This window comes from Eptatretus burgeri, chromosome 5 (assembly GCF_056783735.1).
Source record: "Eptatretus burgeri isolate ZD-2024b chromosome 5, Ebu_testis_v1, whole genome shotgun sequence".
NCBI classification, from domain to species: domain Eukaryota; kingdom Metazoa; phylum Chordata; class Myxini; order Myxiniformes; family Myxinidae; genus Eptatretus; species Eptatretus burgeri.
Genome location: NC_140965.1, coordinates 51,251,343 through 51,274,922, shown reverse-complemented (window position 1 = coordinate 51,274,922; position 23,580 = coordinate 51,251,343). Strand labels below are relative to the sequence as shown.

Genomic DNA, 23,580 nt, shown 5'->3' with positions numbered 1-23,580 from the left:
TGTAGGCCGACAACAGGTTCAGCATTCGTTGGTATAAGTTATCTATAACACAACGAAACGTTCTGTGTCCGTTACCAATGCGTTATACATAAGACCAAGTCGCTATGAATACGTCCGAATCTTTAAAAAACAACATCAAAAGTTCAACGTAAGCCAGCGTTTTAGATACATTTTAATACGTTGCCATCGCTGGCTAAAACGTCAAGGTGTGACCGGGCCTATAACAGTTATGACCGAGTCGTCATGGTGAATATATGATTTAAATTTCAACTTGATCGGACTCATGGTCTGGCAGCTAGGATTATTTAAAATTTTCAACCTGGGTTCAAGGATTTCAATCAAACTTGGTACAAATCTGTATAATGATGTAATAATGTGGGCAGAGACATATCTGGCGACGTGGCGACGTTACTTGGCTTCCACAAACCTGCTATAATGACTTTTTCCCTCTGCTTCTCCCTTAATATATACAGCTTGATGCAATTTGGATATGAACCTGAATATCTTATTTCTTTACGAACTAAACAAAGTTATGTTTCGTTGGATGTTCGACATCAGTGATAAATTGAGGAAAGTCAGCAGATGAAGGTGTTTGAGAGTTGAATTGCTCTGAATACAATCGGCGCTTGCAGGACCTGGAGCAACAACAAGGAGAACTGGAGACAGCTGCACGCCGCTTACAGAGCCATGTCGAAGGCTTGGCACAAGATCTTGAGAGCAAAGACCTTTCCAAACGAGTGAGTGAAGCTGAGGGCCATGCTGAAGACCTGAATGATGCCTCTCAGAATTTGGCAGGGTGAGTTCATGATCTTTGCTCATCTTATAATCACGATGTAATGATTCTTGTTGTTTGTAAGTATTTAAAAAAAACTCACTGTGCCATTCTAAATCATTTTATTTTATGTTCCACCTTGCAGAATACTGGCAGAAGCCAAGAATGTGTCCTTCAATGCCACAGCTGCAGTCACAGCATACACAAGTATCCGTGGCAACATTGAGGAAGCTGAAAAGCTGGCAGCAGAAGCAGAAGCCATTGCAAGTGATGCTGAGCAGCAGGTAGCATTTTTTTAATCGTGCTAAAATTGTTTTGAATAACTAAGCAGCATCATACCCTTGCTCAGAGCTCTGCTTACAGAATTAATTGGTTTGTGTAATGGGGTAGATGTTAAGTTTTATTACTTTTGTTTTCAAATCAGATCATCAATTTGGCCTCTGTCCTGGCCATTTCTCCCTTGGAATATGCTACTTTTGCTATGATTGCTGTTTTGAACCTCAATAAAATGGTTCAAACAGTATCACTCGACTTTTGCCGAACATTCCACAACTACACCATCTGGAAACCATCCCTGGTTATTGAACATTTTCTCAGTAGTATGTGGGCTCCTCTCCTTCACTATCTGGCAGATTTTATCCAAACCTATGAGCAATGAGTAGCCCTCAATGACATCCAAGCTCCTGCTTTAACTTGAGATGTTTGTGTCCTTAAAGTGATTGGGACTTGGGAGTTATTTTTGTTCCTTCATTATATTAAGTACTCGCAGATTTACCCGGCGATGCACAGGAAGAGAAATGTGAATAAGTAACATTTTGTAGCCAAAGGAAATTTGGAAATTGTAATATCGTCTGCCACCACCACCAGGTGGCACGACATGGTGCACATTTACATAGAGCATTTACACCCCCCCCCAACCGCCCCCACACCCCAGCTTGAGGCCATGGCCTCATAGCTGATGTTAACCCCCACACAAAGTTGTATTTGTATCCCGAGTTTTGAATTTGTAACTTAAAAGATGTGGCCATGCATCGAGCACGTACAAACAAAGAGAGAGATTTTTGCCTTTTGTAGGTATAGATTTATTGGCCCCTTTGGAAAACTCGCTATCTTACTTTGAAGATGAATCCACTCTGTGCGGGAACATCCCTCATAACAATTGCAAGCAGGCAGAAGCTGCATCCTTTTCCATTTATCTGATGAAAATATAAAAAACTGGTCAATCATCTGAATTATGTCTTTCATTGCCCCCAAATCCCAACACACTCACCCTGTATCTGCAGAAAGACCACAAGGTTTAGCCTCAAATTTAATTCTGCAATCAAACTCTGGATGAAATGCAGTCTTTGGAGCTTCCTTGAGAAACATGAATGTGCCATGATCTTTCCTTGGCCGATCATATATCAAATCTGGCCTCCAGAGCAGGGAGGTCTCTTGGAATTCTCCACAGGTTTTAGGTTTTAAGTCATCATTGGCCACTCTCAGCCCTGAAGAAGAGACAAAGCCTTCATCTGTGGTGCTACTGGAGTTTGCATCTCCTCCATGGGCTGAAGATGTCATATCTCTGTTGCACCCCTGCAAACGGTTCAATCCAATGTACTAAGGGTAAGAGGAGTCACTTGGCAGGAAGCTGAGTTTGCAGGACCTGTACCTCTCACACCATAAATTAGTTGATGGCCCAGAAGTCTTCCTCTTCCTCATAACTTCTATTGCTTTACATAGGCCATCTCAACCATTCGTCCCTCTCAAACCCCATCAGGTCACAATTGCTGAGATCACAATCCATATCTCATAAAACCATGGCTATTTCCTCTCTATAATCTCCCTCTTCACCTGATTGGAACCACCTCCCCAAATCTTGCCAGTCATGGATTTTCCTCCACTACTTTAAAATGTTGAGATGCATCTATTTCATGACATCCCTTACTTTCTTTTTAGATTCTACCCTGTTTGTCAGCTTTAATTGTCTGCTCACGTCCTTTGTCTACTTATTGCCCTCGCCAGAGGAGAGGGTATTGCATCTGTGTTTGTTTGTCTGTCTGTATTTTTGTTTGTCCGAACAGAATGAGAGTATGCATTATGAATTATGAATATGTATGAATTACATTAGACCCTTTAGAACCCGAAAACCCTTTAAGACCCCCAAGATCCTTCACAACCCTAAGACCATTTAAGACCCTTTAGGAACCTAACACCCTTTAAGATCCTGAAGACCATTTAGACCCCAAGACCCTTAATACCCAGAAAACCCTTTTGACCCATAATAGCCTTTAAGACCCTGAACACCCTTTATGACCCTGAAGTCCTCTCAGACCCTTAAAGAGACCAAAGACCCATTAGACCCCGAAGACCCTTTGAAACCCTAAGACCCTGTAGAGTCCACAGACCCCGTTACCACCTTTGGACCTCCTACACCCTTAAATACCCCAATGACCTTTTAGACCCCAAGACACTTTAAGACCCTTTAGACCTCATAAACCCCATTACACCCTTTAGAACCCTGAAGACCCTTAGACTCCTTTCTACCCTGTAAATCTTTCGATATTCACACCTTCCAGACGTTTTAATATCATGTAGACCCCTTTAACCTTTAGACTCTTTTTACACATTTTAGGACCTTTTAGATCCCTTAAGACAATTCCAACCCTTTAGACCTTAAATTACACCCTTTTGACCCTTTCTTCGCTTTCGACCCATTTCGAGCATTTCAGACATTTCCACCTTTAAAACTTTAGACCTTCATACCATTTAACCTTTACAACTTTTCAGACCTTTCTTTGACCTTTACACATTACAACAAGACCATTTAGACCTTTCATTTGCAATCAATGACCTTTCATTTGGTACATCCTTACATTTATTTGCCACACAAAACAAGTCCTGACAAGGGTCTACAATCTCTAATTGCTCTTTCTTGTTCCCTCTGTTTCTCTTGTCATATCTGTATGTTGGCTGCTCTTAGAGCACCCTTATTCTGGACATTTCCATCTGTCTGTCTGTCCGTGAAACTTTGGTCAAACCCGAGGGGCGAAACCACTCAACTGATTCCAATGAAATTTGGTAGGTAGGACCAATATTTCTCGGAATCGTGTGCTTTCGAATATGGGACCCCGGGCCCTAGCAACGGCATAGCAACGGCCCTTTAAAGTGGTCAAAAAAATCAAAAATAAATAAATCGAAAAATCGAAGCTTAGAGTTCTGTGCGCAATCTATCTCGCTCCCTTCATGCCAATTTGCAGCCCTAACAAAAATATTTGTGGGAGGAGATAGGTTTTGGGTGAGTACATGTCGAACATTTCAGAAACGGTTAATTGTGAATATCTCTAAGAGAAAGAGTCTGATTTTGATGAAACTTGGGTGAAATGAGTACAATGTGGCTAGCATGTACACAAAAATGTATGGTTGCTCTGCACACCTCCGTTGCTCAGCAACAGCTAAAATACTTCATCGTACATCGTACACTCATTGTGGACTGTACAAAAAAAAACAATACCTCCGAAACTGGACCTCCGAGGGACCTGTTTTTTTGTGCCCAAGGAGAATGTCTTACAGCATCATATAAAAAAATAAAATATTTAGCGAATAGATAAATGGAATTTCCAGGGCTGCCATTTATTAGTCTCTTTGGAAACATGCCTGAAATTTCACAAGGACGGTTTCTGGGCACAAACTAAGAGGGCTGTGATAATCATATTTATTGTGCTAAATTGATTGATAGCATGTACATGAATATCGGCTAGTCGCATCGGCCAACTTTCCACCTAGAGCGAGCAGCCATGTGGCCTACCAGCTTGTACCTCCTGAGGTTACTTGTCTGTTCATTTTTTTTAACCAAATTTTCCATCCCTTTTCAGCAGATTCCCATCTGGTTCATTATTGATGTCTTGAAATCTCACCACTCTGTCATCAACTCTTCCATGAGCCTTGATCTCTGCAAAACAATAACATAATTTCAAGATAATCCAGCATAATCATTCAGATTCCGATTTGAGATTTGAGATCCAGCATCAAGATAGATTCAGAATGAGAATCCAATCAATTGAACCAAAAGTTTGCCCTCATGTCTTCTCTACAGGTCTTCAAGACAGCTGTTCACCATCTTCTCAGATGGCCTGTCGACGGGTTGACATTTCCTATCCAAAACCATAATATATTCTATCAACACTAACCCCTCACAAGCCTACCTCTTTCAAAATTACCAGTTTTTCCTTCCTGAGAGTTTGCTTCTGTATCCAGCTTGTCCACCCCTTGTGTCCTCTCCTACCCATCATTCTTCTCCACATCCCTGATTTGTCCTCGTCTCCCTCTACTTTGTCCCTCAACCCTGCTATTGGTGTGTTTCCTGCTATCTTCTACTGTTGCTTTTCTTCTGTTACATGCTGATCCTTTCTATGTTCTCGCTCCTCAACGAGCATCGACTTTGAATACCCCCCCCCCCCAAAAAAAAAGAACACCTGCAATGAAAGCCACAACACAATTGTTTTGAAGAGTTGAACAGCAGGTAAAGTCTGGATATCAAATCTGGCAAATAATGTCAAAAAAATTGTCTCGTTTTGACCCTCGCGAATGACCAAACAATATCAAAATTTACACAGCGTTCACTAAACGCTACGGCTTTTCCCAAGGGAATCTGAAATACAAACCAAATTTGGCATTGAGTCAGAACACCCACAAAGGCATAAGGTGGGAAGATGTTCTTTACAAATAATAATGATTTATTAAAAAGAATATAGGTGATTAGGATAGACAATACACTATAAATAAACGGAACAGATCTGTGGTCGACAGACAAATTAATAAATGAAGAAAGAAATCTCCAAACTTATACAAGCAAATTAAACCCTGCTAATGGCAACAAAATACTCGATTCACACAATGAAGAGGAATTCAGACGAAGACTTCAGGCAGGCATGCTGGCCTTGGTTCACCATGATGGTGTTATGCAGGATGGTGGTGGTAACTGCAGGTATGATGAAGGTGACAGAATGTCGATGACATGAAGCCAGGAGATTGTGTCCATGGTCTCTCAGCAGTCCGTCTTTGGAGAGCAACGAAGCAGAAAGAGATAACATATCCTGATCTGGAAGAAGCTGTATTTGTTCTCCTCTCTCAATCGACAACCTCTCCAGCACTCGCATGCATGTATGCGTCTTTTATTACCTTTGGGCCCACCTTCATGCACGGCAGTTCCCTCTCCAGGACTTCACAGGTCACTGCCCAAACATGGCCTGCAGTTATCGGGGTTAAACTGTCAGGGCTGTTGATATTATCATTTGTAGCACTTGCCACAAGTCCCCCACCTGGCCTCGCCTGTGTAGAAGGCCAAACAGAATACAACCTTACGCTAAACTTCCCTATGGGTTACAATCACCTCGTTCCTGGTGCACATTTTACAATACAACTTACCTCTGGCAGATCCCTGTTGCAAGCATAAATCTTTTCTATTCGATTCCATGAACCAAGCTATTCTTAACCTATTCTAACTATGGACCCCTCCCACCCCTGCCCTTCCACATTACAAAATATATCTCGTGTTCTTTAAAATATATATATATATATATATATATATATATATATATATATTAATATTAGCTTTTCTTGAAACATCCTTACAAGCAGATAAGTGGAGTCATCACATTATTTGCTGCTTCTATTATTGATGATGACAAGTAATAATTCGTGAGTGATAAATTATGTGATGGATATGGACAGAACTGAGTTTGTCAAACAGATGAATTACTAACTGTGACATAAACCATGTTTTATAATCTTGTGGCCACATGTGCTCTCTGTACTAACAGGCTCTCAGATTTGGGCCTGATGAGACTCTCAAGCAGGCAGCAAAGAAGTCTCTACAAAGGAGCTTCAACCAGATCAACGAAGCGAAAAACATGGGCGATCAGGTTGGAAGTAAGGCGTGAAATTAGTTTCTTCCTTTTTGCCTCAGATTTTATGATCCGAAATGTAAAAATGCACTGAGATTTCTCCAGGTTCATCAAGTTAACCTTTATTGTTTCAGGACTGCAGGATCAGATTGGGGGTCTTCAGGACAATGTGACCCAAGGGAAAAACAAGCACAAGGATCTCAGCAGGAACCTTGATAATGTGATGGCAATGTTGAAGACGATTCCAAGTGGTGAGAACTTTTCTGTTTTAGAATTATATAATTATCTCATTACTTGTAATCCCCTGAGTTGGGTATTCAAATGAAGAGTACGGTTTCCACGTTGTCTGAAATTTCTACATCATATTTGATTTTATGAGTTTATTTTAGATTTCTTATAATATATATATATATATATATTTTTTTTTTTTAGAGTGTGCTTCCTTCCATAATTTTGCTTTGCATGATTAATTCATTGTACGTGTAGTAATGATGTAATGCCAACTTTTGACCCAATCTATTATTAGCTGTTTATATCGTACTTAATTCCATTTTGTAAATGTTTCTTCCAAGGATATAGAAAATGTTATTGATTTATTTAATTTCTGAAATATACTTTACAGTAAGAAAGAAATTGGGTTGGCAGGATGGCTGAGACATCGAGGCATGCATGCTCACCTCTAAGCTGTCTTGCCTGGGTTTGAATCTCAGCCCAGCTATAAACTGTCATCCTGGTATTGTACTTGCAGTGTGATTCATCAATGTGTGTGCGGTCCCTCGAATGGACGTTAAACTGGGCATCCCACCTACCAGCATTAATTGTGGGACAATAAAGATCCCACGATGTCTTTTGTGAAGAGTAAGAGAGATATTGGCGTTTTCATGGCCAAATTCCAAATTGCTGCCTTGACTTCCTGTGTCGAAGTGGTGACCCGACCAGGATTGTAGCAAAAACTTCTTCGGCAGCACTGATGCTATCGACCATGGTTCATCATCCAATCTGCAATCAAATTGATGGAATCAACATGCAGACTATCGTGTAATGATCTTAATGTTGCTTTCCTCACTTTAGGCTTTCACGATGAATTCCCCTCCCTTTGTTCACATTCAATTGATCCTTCTCATCCTTCAAAATGATGTATCTAGCTGTTCGGCCGAATTCATATGATGTCAATCTTCATAACTATTTCATGTGTCTGCCTCAACTCTCATTAAATAAATTATTTCATCCATCAAAGTTATCATGTATCTTGACGTTGATATCCATGAAGATGACATATTATGCACAAAACAAGTTTTTATTATCATCTGAACAGACTGAATATTTTAAGACATGATAACTCTGTGGTAGTGTTTTTGCTTTGAGTCATTAAGTTTGTGTTTGATTGCCAAAGAAATAAGATCCAAATTCAAACGGCGGTCGTCCTGATGGCTTTGCTCCATAGAGTGTGACGTCCTTTTTGAGTCGACGTTATGGTGGGCATCCCGTCTCCTGGCATTTGCTTGTGAATGTTCAGGATCTTATGGTGCCTTTTTAAAAGAGTCGGCCATATTGCATGCCAATGTTTTGACTGAATCCAAATTACTTCCCGGTGGAAGGCAACCTGAAGCAACTTGGTGTATATCTTGCCAAGAAACTGCTTTGGCAGCTCATAACTTCTCTTTTTTTAGGATAGAAAATGATCTATATAAATATTTTCAAATTTTGTGTGTTTGTGGGTTTGTTTGCGTGTTTGTACGTTATTCTTTCATGGCCGAACCGTAGCGCCGAGAGGCCCAAAATTTTGGGTGTAGGAACTTCAGAATCTGGGAAAGGTTTTAAGCTACCTCCCTCCCCCTTCCCACAAGGAAATTCTCCATGTATTGTGTGTAAATCATAGAAAAAAAAACGGCTTGGCCAATCTCCACCAAATTTTGCAAATGTGCTGGGGGTTCCCATGGTCAGGTCATGGATAAAACCGCACCACAACTGCCCCCCCCCCCAAACAAGGCAAAAACTACATAGGACTTCTGGCACATGTTGTGCGTTGAAAACGTTGAAATCTTGTAAATAATTTTGTTTGTGTGTTTTTTGTGCATCCCTCTTCCCCCAGGCAGCATCGGATAGTCCCTGCCAGTTCTAAAATAAGACTTTCACTTTTTTCATGTTGAAAGATATGCATTGGCTGCATTGTTATTTTCACAACTGTTGACAAACAGAGTGAAATATTTTTTGGTTAATCAGCTCTTTGACTTTGTGGAGTAAAAAGAGCTGTAAAAAAAAACAAATGTGTCCAACAGATACTGGTGCAAAGATCGATGAAGCAAAGCGAAGTGCAGCGGTGGCGAGCAAGGCAGCCTCTGGCCTTCTGGAGCAGACCATGGACTTGAATGAGGATCTGGTTCACCTGCAGCACAGCTACAATAAGCTGAGTGAGGACACCAGGAAAGCCAATGATGCCATTAATGATGCAGGAAAAGATGGTGAGTTGTTTCTAAAAATGATCACACTAAGATAATCAGGATCCGCTTTGATATCATATGCAACTCAGCTGAATGTTTTCCTTCTAAGGCATGGCATTCATTCACCCTTTGTGGCTGTTTCTGCCGAAATTAGGATCAAGAAGGGAAAGCAAAGTTTTTGGGGAATTTTAATAACATTGTTTTCCTTAAAGTGTTGTGTATCAGAAAACAAAACTACTTGATGGTGGAGTGGGCTAAATTTTATTTTACGTTCATTCAGTGTTCAACTGTAAGACAGTTTTATGTTCAACTATAAGACAATAAGCACAAATTAAAAAAGCACACACAAAAACAAATTACATTATGATCTATAAATTGTCTTCACGACCTCTGCAAGTATACATACAGTAGACTAGGCGTAAGTCGTCACCATCGGGACCGAGAAAAAAGTGACGACTTAGACATGTGATGACTTGCGCGTATGCGAACATTCATGATGACTGTGGGGTGAAGGATGAAGTCGCGCGTGGTCTGGACACGTACGTGTGAGAGGGCGCAACAATCTCTAAGCCGGCTATTGTACCAAAAGGGAAACACAATCCTCGGGGCATAGGTGGGGGTACATTGGTGAGTTGGAAAGTGATCAAGCAAAGATGGAATTCATGAATCACTTTATCAAAAGTAAAGATAATGAACAACTGTACGACAACTTATATACCATCGGTGATGGTATATGACCATCGACAAATGTGGAATGAATGGCTGTTGGAATTCATTCATTGGAATGAATGTAGAATGAGTTTTCATATGGAATGAAAACTCATATACCATCGACAAATTACATGACACACAGTCATCGTGGTGATGACTACCACTCAATGCCTATGTGTAAGTGAGTGTGGTGATGTACAAAACAAGCCAATATAAAACCATGATCGGCTTCAACACTAAGCTCGATCGATCCTTTACTCCTTCGCCAGAGACTGCATTGCGCAGCCTGTCTACGTCTTCAGATGCATGTGGGACGGCACGCTGACTGAGCTGAACGCAGCGCAGTTATAAATATCCCGCGCATCACGATTCCATGAAATCGGGCTTCTCACGAGGCAGCAGTTCCATGTGACGAGTTTGGCGTGGTAATTTACTTGAGTTTGCATTACGCGGGAACGGACAACATCTGACGACTTAGACGAAGTGACGACTTAGAGATGACGACTTACAGACTGTATTCAAAGTCTGTAAGTCGATTTAACATTAGATAAATTCGGGACTTTTTGATGCTGCCGACATCGGCGAAGTGGCGAGTTACACGCTGCCGACTTACGCCTAGTCTCCTGTATGTATATGGATGTATGTATGTATATATATATATATATATATATATATATATATATATATATATATATATATATATATATATATATATATATATATATATATATATATATATGCCTGCATGATAACTCAGAGGCCTTTGAGCTGCCACGTCTTGTTTTTTTTTTGTTTTTTTTTGTGGTTTTTTTGTTTTTGTACACATAGTCGAGGCTCATGTAAGAGCTAGACTACTGAATGGATCAGGACGTAACAGACAAGAAGGGGATGCAAAACACGTATTCATGGGATGGTCAATATGGACACAGAAGGAAACTCCAAGGAGGGAAAATTGGAAGGAGGAGTAATTTGGGTGGCGTTAACAGGGGTAGAAAAGATCTTGGTTTTGCATTGGGGATGATCTGAGATGGTGGTGAGCAGATGTCTTGAAGACTTGGAGGGAGGAGTGAGATTGAAGAGTATGTGGAAGTTGTTTCAACAGGTGGGAAAAATTGAGGAACAAATGAGTGAAGGTGAGCAGTGATATTGGATTCAGGTAGTTTTACCAGAAGAGGGTTGATGGTGCACCATATATGTGAGCCCTGCAGAAACCTGGGGGGAGTGGGGGGGGAACAAAGCACAGAAATAGCAGAGGGTGCAAGACCAGAAAGGAGGCGGTATAAGACAGAGAGAGACCACCAACCTGTCTGAGATGGCAAAGTGATAAGCCCATAGACTCAGCTGCAGTTGTGTTTTGTTTGTGTTTAAACAGCCGAGGCTCATGGAGGAACTAAACTACCGATGGCAGCAGGTTTTCAGACTGTTAGAAGATTAAAGAACAGGGAGACAGACACCACACATGAGATTGTAAGTGTCATAATGAAAGGTGACGAGGGGAGCGGGGGAGGCAGTACTCTATGCATGGATCAGTGAATGAGCCATCAGGCCAAAGGATATTAAGTTGCATGTCCTGTCTATGAGCAGTTAATGGTATGTGTTGGGAATCTCATGGTGTCTTTCATAAGAGTCAGCCATTGTGTCACTACCCTGTTGAAATTCCCAAACCTATTGCACCCTTCAACTGAGTGGTGAACTGTCCAGGTTTGTTTCTCAACCAACAACAATCACAACTTGTCATGACACTGCCATGCTCTGTGAAGTGTATTAGCATTTCTCACCTTTACAAATTATATACTACAATCCATCTCATAAACTTAACAGTTCTGGGAGTACTGGAAGGATTGGCTGTTGAATCTCCCATTTTAATTATCTGGCCAGCCTCTAGAGATTTTGCAATCCCTGAAGTTCCTTGACCTCACTATCTGTCACAACCTGAGCGGACAATATCTCCAAACTAGCATCTTCAGCCTGAGTGGACAATATCTATCTCCAAACACCTTGAGATTGATTCTCCACAGAGCAAAATCCATTCTCAGCCAGGAGGAGCTGCTAACAGTGTCCAAGGCCTTCATCTGAAAATATCATATTGTATGACTCTCCATTTTGGGCTGCTGCAGCTGGTTCCAATCTTTCTCCTCTGAGGAAGTCAAGGCCAAGGCTTTTTATTTTATTGGCATCTCCTTGCTGGAGACTGAGTCCCAGAGTCTGCTTCTCACTAACCAGAGGCAAGTTGGTTGACACTGATTTCTAGCTCTTCACTTTGGGCCTCCCTTCCCTTTGTCTTCCCACAGCTCCCTGGGTAACAAGTTCTACCATAAAATTCCCCTGGTTTCCCTCCTCAAATCTAAGCTGGACTCTCATCTCCATTCCTTCATTCATCTTTTCTTTCATCCCTCATGGAAACCACTCACTCTACCTACTGCTTCATGATTGTGCTTTTCAGATTTTAATCAAGGATAGAAGTTCCAGGCCCATCATATACATACTGCTCAAATCAAAGAAAGGACGTTAGTTAAATAAACTGAAGCAGCACCCCTACCAATGTGTCGATTAATGACTTAGTAACTATAAATCTTGTTCCTTGATTCGCAATTATGGCGAACAAAACCTTGCCTTTCTGCATTATGTAAAGATATTGATCTAAACGGGTTGATTTTATTTTTCATCCTTTCCTTTTGGTTATATCAATATAATCTGCTTGACACCATTTTTGGGGCACAGATTTCTCGCTCTCGTGCTGATCAACCTCCACAACCTGTGTGACAATTTTAGCCATTTCCTATACATCTTAAAGCTGACTTCTTTTGGGCCTGTGATTTATTTGCTACTTCCTGCATCACAAGTTTCACTGACGCCGATTAAAGTAAAACCCACTATTTTATTCAACAAAAACACTTTGAGCCAATCTCATGTTATTTTTGCTGTCATGGTCAGCAGCTTGCAATCAAAGCCTAGTTAAATTCAATGTCTTGGTTTTCTCTTGACATAATGCACGGTCATTATGATGACGGAATGAATTTGTACGAGATCGATATTCCCACAATCATAGAAACATGACAATATTCTGCCAAAAAGAAAAGGCAAAAAGCCAACAGTGTCCAAAGTTGGTAGATCTGCTAACTTACACTCTTGTATGCATGTTCTAGTTGCAGAGGCCAGAGACAAAGTAAACCAAGTAGATGATGAAGTCAACCGGCTGTTGGAAAAGCTGAAACCGATCAAAAAACTGGAATCAAATCTCAACAGGAATATCTCACAGCTCAGAGATCTCATCAAGCAAGCACGCAAGCAAGCTGCCTCGGTGAGTTCCCCATATTTTAAAACAAAAAAACACACAACTGGAGAGCTCATAGAACACGATACGCTGTGCAGTGTCACTTCAATTTTGCTTCAACTTTAATAGAATAATGATTTCAATGATCGTTCAAAGAAAAAAATCCGGTGTTTCATGTTATCCAAGTCGTCCAGAAGCTCTCCCGAATGCCACCCTTATAAACCACCCCATTTAACCTTTACTTCTATTGAAGTACTGCAAAACTGGAGTACTATGATGGGCAATTTGTGTTTCACAGTGTTCAAGTATATAATTAAATTGAAATAAAAAAATAATGATTGTAAAAGCTGTGTAAATAAATAAATTCCAGAATTCACTGCCATTTTCCGCAGTGTCTATTACAACACGCTATTTAACACATTACAATGGTTATTCATGTCTGTCGTGCATGTCCATTATGACGTGCTTAGAAGCAGTAAGTTTCCTGTTGGAATGATTTTCAGTTTCGCTTGACTGCCAGGCCAGGCAGACAGAGTAAATGGATTATCTCATCCCTCTCTGCAAATGTTTGATCGGGACCAATTCAGAAACAAAGTACGGTAAAACGAAAGACTTGTCTTCCAATTCATGTTCCGACTTGTGTTCGAAGTATAACATTCAATTCAAATAAGCTGTTCCTTGATCATAAATTAATAAGACAGACAGACAGACAGACAGATGAATGGATGCTCATGAACCAATTGCTTAACCTTGCTTTTTGCTTGGCGTGCACGGAGTAATTATGTCTGGCCCTACGGAGGAGCTTGTACGCAAGTCACATGCAGAAAAAAGGAGAATACAAGACTCTGATGAAATCATCATAGTACGATGTAGATTTATAACATCACACTTGTATTTGGAATTTTAACCTGGCATTGCAGCATCATGAAACAACGCAGATTGGAGTCTCAAAAAGGCTACCCCAAGGCATTACATTCTGAACCTTAAACCTTTAACAGCCTTGCTGGGACCTATAATGTGCAGGATTAGGGCAAAACTGGACCTCAAAATATGGCGTAATACTGTGAGTGAAATAAATGCTTTAATTAACAAATGAAAAAAGCATCCTGCCGTTTTCTCATTTTCATCACCGTTATCGCTGTCATGTATGTACACATGCTTGCCTATGGTTGAACTGACTTTCCGTGGTATTCTAAGCCATGTGCTCTATCGCCGGGTGCAGATCAAGGTGTCTGTGCAGTCAGGCAGTGGATGTGTCCGTACCTACCATGCTGACATCAAAAAAGGAACCTACAACATGGTGACACTCAACGTCCGTACTACTGTCGCCGACAATCTGCTTTTCTACCTACCCAGTGCTGACACGGTACAGAACATTAGGGCAACAGACCTTGAAAAGATTAATCAAGATGAAGTTCCAGGCCCCATTATATTATTACTTCGTAAAATGTTGAAGATGGTATTGTATTACTTGTTTCAATGACAATGGGTCAATTTGAACAGTGTATATTAGCAACAAGCTTATTCCCAAAATATTGTGAACTCGGCTTATAGAAATACCCAGACAGAAAGCTCAGCACAGCCTTTACCATTGGCAAATATTGAAATGTGCTGACAAGTTCTCTCATTGATATATTAGAACACCGGTGGAGTTTCTGTGATAAATATTGATAAGAGCATGCCTTGTGTATTGTGCACCCTTTAGTCTGACTTCTTGGCTATTGAGATGCGCAAAGGCAAGGTAATATTTCAGTGGGATGTTGGATCAGGCGTGGGCAGGGTCGAGTACCCATCCTTCGAGATCAATACCGGAAAATGGTACCGCATTGAAGCTGAGAGGTGAGTCACACAACTTTCCTACCCTGATATACACAAAATCAAATTGATGTACCAGTGATTCATGGTATCTCATGATTTTACAGGTCAGGCAGGAATGGCTCGCTTATCATCCGTCCAAGCGAGGGTGGCCCCACTCCCATGAGGGAAGTGGGACAGGCCCCAAAGGGCTACACTATCCTCGATGTGGACAATAAAGCCCCATTATTTGTTGGTGGAATGAAGGAGACTGCAAAGGTTTGCATGTTTCTCTTTAAATAGAAATAGACTCATTACACAAGTTGTACTTTGTAACATGGTTGTCAGAGAGGCTTGATTCGGCCTGGTTTTGTTATATTTGTGAAGGCTTATTCCTCTCTTTAATTGCTTAAAACATCATTGAAAACCTTCGATTTAGGTCCGAGTTACATTATCATCACCAGCCGAGAACATGCCAATATGCAGTTCATCACATGGTTCGGTTCATATGGACTATTAATGGCCTCACACGGACTGTAACACCAACCAACCAACTCGTTGCAGTTGGCCTATTGATCTTACAGTCCATGTGAGGCCGTCAATGTGTTCACTATGCTCCTGTCTGATGTGAATTATTATTGAGTCATCCTAAATATAAATATCTTCACATTTGCTTATTCAATCCATGTAATTAACGAAGCTATGAATTTCAGAGACATCATGATATTTATACCACTATAATTATTATATATTTATACAGTTCAACTATAATAATAAATTCCCCTCTTTGCCACCCACCCCAACCACGACTCACTGTTCTCTGTGACCTCTTTCTTTTTGAAGTCCTCGACTCCACACCTCCAAACCCCAAGTCCTCGAAGCCCCTCCCCTTCCCAATACCTCAACCTCCCTCTCCCAACTCTCTGCTCCCCACCCCACCCCCCAACCAACTCCCTGGCCTCGCTACCCCCTTTCTTCCCATTATTCGTGAAGTTCGTGTCCTCAGTCATTAAGAGCAATATTACAAACACGAAAAAGAGCAATCATAGATTGTAGACCCTCACCAGGACTTCTTTTGTGTGGTGTATTTTATGTGGCATGTGTGTACTTGTGTGTTACATTATTAATAAGAGGCATAATTAGAACTGCCAGTTTATAACTGTTGGCAGTGATGACCGGGTACCAAGACGTCTCGCTTTGATGAAACCCCACTTTCCTCAGACATCTGACCCTGACCCATGACGTTTTTTCATTATTATTCGTTATTCAATTTAATTTAGAATGGGATTAAAATATATTCAATTCAAATAAAATCGAAGACCAAATAGGTACTCAGAATTGGAGTAATCAGAAGGAACCAAAACAAGCAAAAAGCAAAGATGAAGTAATCAGGAGGAACCTGGATAGGATTTGCATTTCAACTGCTACTCCTTTATCCTCAAACCCATCCACTTACAGCCAAGTGAGCCTTATTCAAAAAAAAAAATATATATATATATATATCAAAAAAAAAAAGAACACATCAAAATAATAAATGATTCTAGCTGCCAGACCATGCATCTGATCAAGGTGAAATTTAAAACATGGATTCCCCATTATGACTAGATCATAAATGTGAAGTTTCACATCAATTGATTAAGCGGTTCCAGAGAAAACGTTATTTAATATTTTTATTCAATCCAACATGGCTGCCAAACCATATGACCAATCAATTATTCCTTCACAAACTCGTACACCCATGACTTCGGAAACATTTGTGTGAAGTTTCCCCTCGATTTGTCCAGCCGTTCTGGCGAAGAAGATTTTTATAGGTTTTTGGGTAAATCCAATATGGCTGCCAAACCATGTCACCTATGATATCATATGTGTGAACCTTTTGTCTCTCATGGATAGGCGGTCATACGTGTAAAGTTTTGCCTCGATCTATTCAGCCACTTCAGAGAAGAAAATTTTTGAAAGTTTTCTTTTTTTCAAAAAAAAACAATATGATTGGCGAATCACGCGACCGATGACGTCTTCAAAAAATTTTCTGTGGACCATTTTATCCCAAGATGACCTTCAAAAATTTTCATGTTGATCAGATGTAGTGTTCTACATATGGAGTTATGATGTCATAATGAAGGCAGCTATGACGTCAAAAATAATCACACATATTCCCCAAGAGGAGTACTTGCTACATGGCAAGTTTCCATTTTTTCCTTGGTGTGGTTTCAGAGATACAGAGCTCAAAAGTTTTTCCATTTTTCCAACATGGCTGCCACACCATGAAACCGATGATGTCATAATTATGATTAAAACATTCCACATGAGTAGTCACACCGTTTGGTGAAAATTTCGTCTCAATCCAACGAGTGGTTGAGGAGAAAAACATGAAATTTCTGTGTGAACAAACAAACAAACAAACGGGCCCAAACGCAATGCCCTCTCCTTCGGCGAGGGTAATAAAAACATTTTTTCACGTTTAATTCACAATCTTGCAGGATTCTGTCATCTCACAATTCTTCATAAAAATAGCGGTTAAGTAAGCTATATGATAAAATGAAAATCATTCAATGGATAAGGTCACTCGTAATGGACAGTACAACATGCAACCAGAACTCCTCAGACAGACCTTTGTAATGAAATGAGTTTTCTGGACCCGGTTGAGTCTTTGAAGAAAAAAATCGTCAGATAAACAGACAGAGAAACAAACAAGCAGAATAAGCATATTATTACATAAAATTGTAATTAATATGATTAATATTACCTACAATAAGCCTGGCAGAATTAGATTTTTTTTATTTTTTTCATAATTTTCATGGATAGATGTTTCTTTCTTGCATTAATTTCGATTTTAATTGATTAAAAGTTTTCAGTATTACGGAATTATTGCAGCGGGTAATACTTCTGCTATTATCACAATCCAGTTTAACGACACACAAAAACGTACTGTAACTGCGTATGATCTTCCTCACCTTTAACCCACCTGTACACACTATCCACCGAATGCTCCACCCTGCTGTTTTCACAAAAGTGTAAATACTGCTTCACTCATTACATCTATTTTTTTTTTTTACACATTGATAGATCTCTCATAAGCTTTTAACCATCAATTTTTTATTTCCCCTTTCTATAAATTTAGCCTATTAACGATGGAATTTTTGTTGTTGTTGGTCTGTGAGTGTGATCTGAAATTAACGTTTATGGACATTTACCGATAAAAATTGAATCCTGCCCAAGCCTACCTATAATGATGTTGTATAGACTGGAAGTTCAATGACCAACTTGATCCAGAGACATCGTCAGCAGTCTGATACTGAAAACAGATAACTTGAGTTCTCTGATAGAACATTACCTGAATTGGCCAACATGATCCACTAATTTGGTGCGAGAGGATAAATCCCATGCAAAAGATAGGATGCTGTCCTCTCCCCAAAATCATGGAAAGCTTGCATAGCCATATTGCTCGGACATTAATCAACTATCGATAAATATCTCCCGTCATCGCCAATATTGGTTCACGAAAAAATATTTTCACGAAAAAATAAGTGACCACGATATTCGTTATTGGTGTCTGTCTGTCTTTCTGTCTGTCTGTCTGTCTGTCTGTCTGTCCCAAGCATAGCTCCGTGGGTTTTGATCCGATCCTGATAAAATTTTGGTGGGAGGTTTATATCATGATCTAGTTGTGTTTTCCTGAGAATGGGCGTGGTGAGCCCATTATGGGCAAAGCCACGCCCAAAAAACATGTGTTTTTAGGGGGTAGCCGATTTCAATTTGCATCTTCTCCTAGGGAGTTTGTCGAATCTGACAGGCGTTTCGGTATTTGGTTAGCCCAATGGCACCTGCATAGCCCCACGGCGATCGATTTTTCATTTTCATCCCAAGGTCAAGGTCACAAGGTCACAAGGTCACGAACTTAGAAAATTGCGAATTTTGACATAAAAATCATATGACCGCCCAAACTTTTAGAGCTAGGATGACAATATTTTTTCTGCATAATTTAAAGGTCATTCCCCACCTAAAGTCTTGAAACCATTTTGCTCTATCTCGAACACCTTGCCCGTGGCGCTCCCTTCAAGTTTGTTTTTACGCTGATTTCATCAAAGTATGGATAATCCGAGGAGTGCGAAATGCCATATAGCCTATATGACGTTATATTGTTCCTGGAATGTTCTAGAGGAAGTTTTGCACCAAAGGTCATAATCCTTGACCTTTGACCTTTAAAGTTCACAAAGGTCAAATTTTCAAAGTTGTGGTAATCGAACCGGGTTTTCGACCTTCTTCGACGAACTAACTCCAATAAGCTATAGCACGTATCCTGTTTCCTTATTTTAATGTCCACAACATTGTTTTGTGACCTTTAAAGGTTATGCAAAGGTCAAATTTTTAAAGTTGTTGAACGAAACCGGGTTTTCGACATTTTGCAGCTAATAACCTGTCACTTGTACCACATCATATTGATCATTTTTATAACTTGGTCAAACATTATCACATTGTCTCATCCTTGACTTCTGAAACGATCTACATCGTCAAATACCGCTCGTGAACCATCGTCGTCTTCAGACTTGTCTTCTTTTATTAATGATTTCATCACAAACATTGCAAATAAATTGCTTGACCTTCTGGTATGTTATGTCTGATGCTGGCTTAATGGTTAGGGTGGTGGACTTGGGATCCTAGGGTCCTGAATTCAATCCCGCTCAGCTGTTAAATTAATACCAGGTGGGGTTGACTTGGCCTGTCATCCTTCCGAGGTCGGTAAAATGAGTGCCAGCTTGCTGGTATACTCTGTCGGAGTGGCGACCCATCCAGGATCATGCCCAATAGCCAAGGAGACTGCTTAAGCAGCACCAATGCTCTGCACAGAGTATGGTCCCAATCTCCTCTCCTCTCCTGGTATGTTTCATTTTGTCACTTTTCCCTGATAGCACTCAATTACAATGTAGCCAGGAAACCAACTCACCGAATATAAATAAATACAAAAGCCTTGCATCACCTGATGTGCATAATGGTCATCACCTGGTGCGTGAGCGACAGACCAAACCAAACTCACTAAACCTGCGTCAGCATTGTTTTACACGACGCGTTATCATTGGCTGAATACAATGCAAGCTTCTCATTGACTGAAAAAGGAAAATGTTGCCGATGATGGAATTATCATCAGATTGCGTTGCCAGCAAGGACGGCTGAATACACCAGTATCAGACGAGCATTATCATGCCGAAAGGCCACTCTAAGTGTGCTTCCAAATTATGCAATAACTGCATCAAATTAGCCATATTGCTCAGTCTTTACACGATAAAAGCCGTGAGTATATTTAAAGATCAAACTTTTTTATTTTAAAGTAATTTTCAACTCAAATGTTTGTACATATTTGTGTGATAAAATAATGTATGATCTGCATAACAGCCTGCGAATGTGTCTTGTCATGTTCACATTCATTACCTCTGCCACCGAAGGTGAAGGAGATTATGTTTTCACCCCTTTATGTTTGTTTGTCTGTTTGTTTGTTACTTGCAAAATCGAGGATTTTTCAGGTATATCGGTCAGTAAATTTTGTTATTCTGTCTGTCTGTTTGTCTGTCTGTCTATCCTGGTGTTGGCGTTGTGGTTAGGGTAGCGGCTTGGGATCCAAAAGGTCCTGAGTTCAAGCCCCGTTGGCCGCTTGAATTAATACACACTAGGAGGTTGACTCAGCCTGTCATCCTTCCGAGGTCGGCGAAATGAGTACCAGTATACTGGTCCCGGTGGATGCCCCGGTTAGAATAGGCGTACCATATCCCTGTGTGTCATAAGAGGCGACCAGGGTTGGCGTCAGGAAGGGCATCCGGCCATAAAACATTGCCTCAAGAAGGGAACCATGATTGCATGGAGCCCACAAAAAGCTAACCCCTGCTCAGCACTTACTGGTCACAATTTTAAACCGATCTTCACGAAACTTCACCACATGGTAGAGATTGTCATAAGGAAGAAGCCTATTGTTTTTTTTTTTAGGTCAAAAGGTCAACATAGGCCGAAGGTTCACAACTTCGGTGGTATTTCTAAAATTCTCAATTTTCATCCGATTGACTTGAAATTTGAAGAGAATTTATATTTCAGGTCACTGAATTCAAGGAGCCAATTATTTTTGAGATCAACATGGACCAAAAGGTTAACATAGGCCCAAGGTCAACAACTAAAGAAGTATTTCTAAAATCCTTAATTTTCATCTCTTTGACTTGAAATTTGAAGAGGATTTGCACATCAGGTCACTGAATTCAACCACCAATTATTTTTGAGGTCAACGGAGGTCAAAAGGACAACATAGGCCGAATTTCTAAAATTGTCAATTTTCATCCGATTGACTTGAAATTTGAAGATGATTTGCATATTTGGTCACTGAATTATACCAGCCAATTACTTTGAGGTCAAATTTGTTTTATGGATTTTGCAAGTATCGTGCTCTGCACAGTGTCTTCCTCTTGTTTGTTTGTTTGTTTGTTTGTTTGTCTGTTTGTTTGTTTATGTGCAGGATATCTCAAAAAGTTGTGGACGTATTCAGATTAAATTTTGTGGACAGGTTGGGTGTGTGACACGGACGAATTGATTTAGATTTTGGTGAAGATCCAGATCTGGATTTGACTACAATAATTTTTTCAGTGATTCTTCACCATTGAGAGATGGGGCCAAAAACGATATAGTACTGTACAGCATGATATTTCAAAAATGTATTTGGCCTGATATCTTCTCATTGATCAGGCATTGCATGGTGGAGGTATGCGCTCTACTGAGTGCCCTTCTAGTTAAAAATAAAATACACTACATTCAAATTAATTTGCCTGTTGGTGTTCCAATCTGAACCCCTGGCTCATGATGCAACTAACCAACATTCAAATCCCTTGTATCCAATTCTGCTTTTCCATTGTCGACCAATGTCCTTTGTAATTCATGTAAAAGTACTGGTCATCTCCGTTGACTCATTAATCGATCCCGCCATTACGTGCATCAGACAGGTTTGTTTTCATCATCCTCAAAATATGCATCCACAGACCACCCAAAACCGCATCACACTCCGTCATAAATGTGGCTGTAAACAGATTGTGGTATGCTCAAGCAAGTCTACTCATGTCTTTGCCCTGCATGTTATTTATATGTACGAGCTCTTTCATGAGCCTGGGATATGTGTAAAACAAGTATAAACAATCTTTTTTTTTTGTATAAAAAATACAAAATATAGTTGTGTTTATAAATACTTGTGGTTGTGGTTGTGGTTATAAATACTCAAAATATATTTTCACTTTTTACTGACAGGTGATGAACAAAATATATTTGTGTTTCATATTCACACTTTCCGGCATGCTTTTTCCTGCAGAAGCATGACGTTGTAAAGCGGACTACATTCACAGGGTGTATGGGAGAAGCTTTCCTTGATGGGAAGTCCATTGGATTATGGAATTTCCGAACTACCGGTGGAGATTGCTCAGGTTGTGTGGTCAGGTACATGAGCTCTTTCCTTTGCTCGTTCTACCATATTTTACTTTGTCGTTCATTCAAAAGTTATTGTGTTACTCCTTTCTGAGATAACTTTAAACCATTTTTCACCGTACTCCAGGGCTGGCAAAATGCACTCGAGGCATGCACACTCACCTCAAACCTGCCAAGCCTGGGTTTGAATCTCGGCTTAGCTACAAACAGTCATCCCTGGTTTCACAGTCAGGGTGACTCATCAATATGTGTACCGTCTCTCGGATGGATGTTAAACTGGTCCCATCTGCCTGCATTAGTTGGTGGATGCTAAATATCTCATAGTGTCTTTTTGATTATTAGGCAAGCTATTGCCGGCACCTTGGCAAAATTACAAATTCCTGCCTTAACCAGCAGAGGGAATTGCTTCAGCGGCAGAGCCACACCCTCAGCCAATGATGCTACCACATTGCCTTGTGCTCCGTACAAAAAAATAAGAAGAAGAAGAAGAAGGCGATGCTGTGGAACAAAATTGAACTGCTCTCAAAGAAAAGTAATGCCATGAGTCGACACTGGCTGAAAATAATCGTTTTAACAGGTTGTTGCTTGAAAAGGAATTGAATGGATTCGACAAAATCTAGGAATGGGGTTATTATAGAATATTGGTGTGGATAGCCTGAGCGTAGGATGGCCAACTTGATGCACAGGCATGTTCATCAGCAGGATGCTGTGAGTAAGTTGCTTGAGTTCTCCGACTATGGCATTAATTTACCAACACGTTCCTCGAGCTTGATACCATGAGAGCTGAGCAATACAAAAGATAGGACAACTCCCCACTGCTGAAAATAAACCGAAAGCTCAAGAAACAACAATTACTACCACATTGCTCAGACTTTTATCATCTCAAGCGTAACAGCCTCAATCTAAATAATGATATTTTAACATGGATATATTTTTACCTCCGAAACTGAAGGTAAAGGTCGTTAAAGAAGAGGTTATGTTTTCACCCCTCTCTGTCTGTCTGTCTGTCTGTCTGTTTGTATGCAGGATATCTCAAAAAGTTGGGGACAGGTTCAGTGTGTGACAAGGACAAACTGATTAGATTTTGGTGAATATCCGGTTCCGGATCCAACTACTAGAATTTTAAAAGTGATTCTTCCCCATTGAGAGACAGGGCCAAAAATGATATATAGCACAATATCTCAAAAACTAGTGGACGGATTCGGACGAAACTTGGTGGACTGGTTGGGAGTGTGTGACCACTACGAATTGATTCGA

At 40.3% G+C, this 23,580-nt stretch overlaps 1 protein-coding gene across 3 annotated transcripts in view; it reads left to right on the top strand.

The window, feature by feature from the left end:
* LAMA2 (laminin subunit alpha 2) overlaps window positions 1-23,580 on the top strand; it is a 413,990-nt gene that overhangs the window by 310,987 nt on the left and 79,423 nt on the right. For all 3 annotated transcript variants that reach the window (XM_085881857.1, XM_085881856.1, XM_085881855.1), the window contains 10 exons: window positions 633-796; window positions 918-1,056; window positions 6,574-6,682; window positions 6,792-6,908; window positions 8,937-9,119; window positions 12,956-13,110; window positions 14,306-14,449; window positions 14,789-14,922; window positions 15,006-15,156; window positions 22,211-22,335. In XM_085881857.1, the coding sequence (XP_085737983.1) occupies window positions 633-796; window positions 918-1,056; window positions 6,574-6,682; window positions 6,792-6,908; window positions 8,937-9,119; window positions 12,956-13,110; window positions 14,306-14,449; window positions 14,789-14,922; window positions 15,006-15,156; window positions 22,211-22,335 (1,421 nt within the window). The remainder of the gene's footprint in view (window positions 1-632; window positions 797-917; window positions 1,057-6,573; window positions 6,683-6,791; window positions 6,909-8,936; window positions 9,120-12,955; window positions 13,111-14,305; window positions 14,450-14,788; window positions 14,923-15,005; window positions 15,157-22,210; window positions 22,336-23,580) is intronic.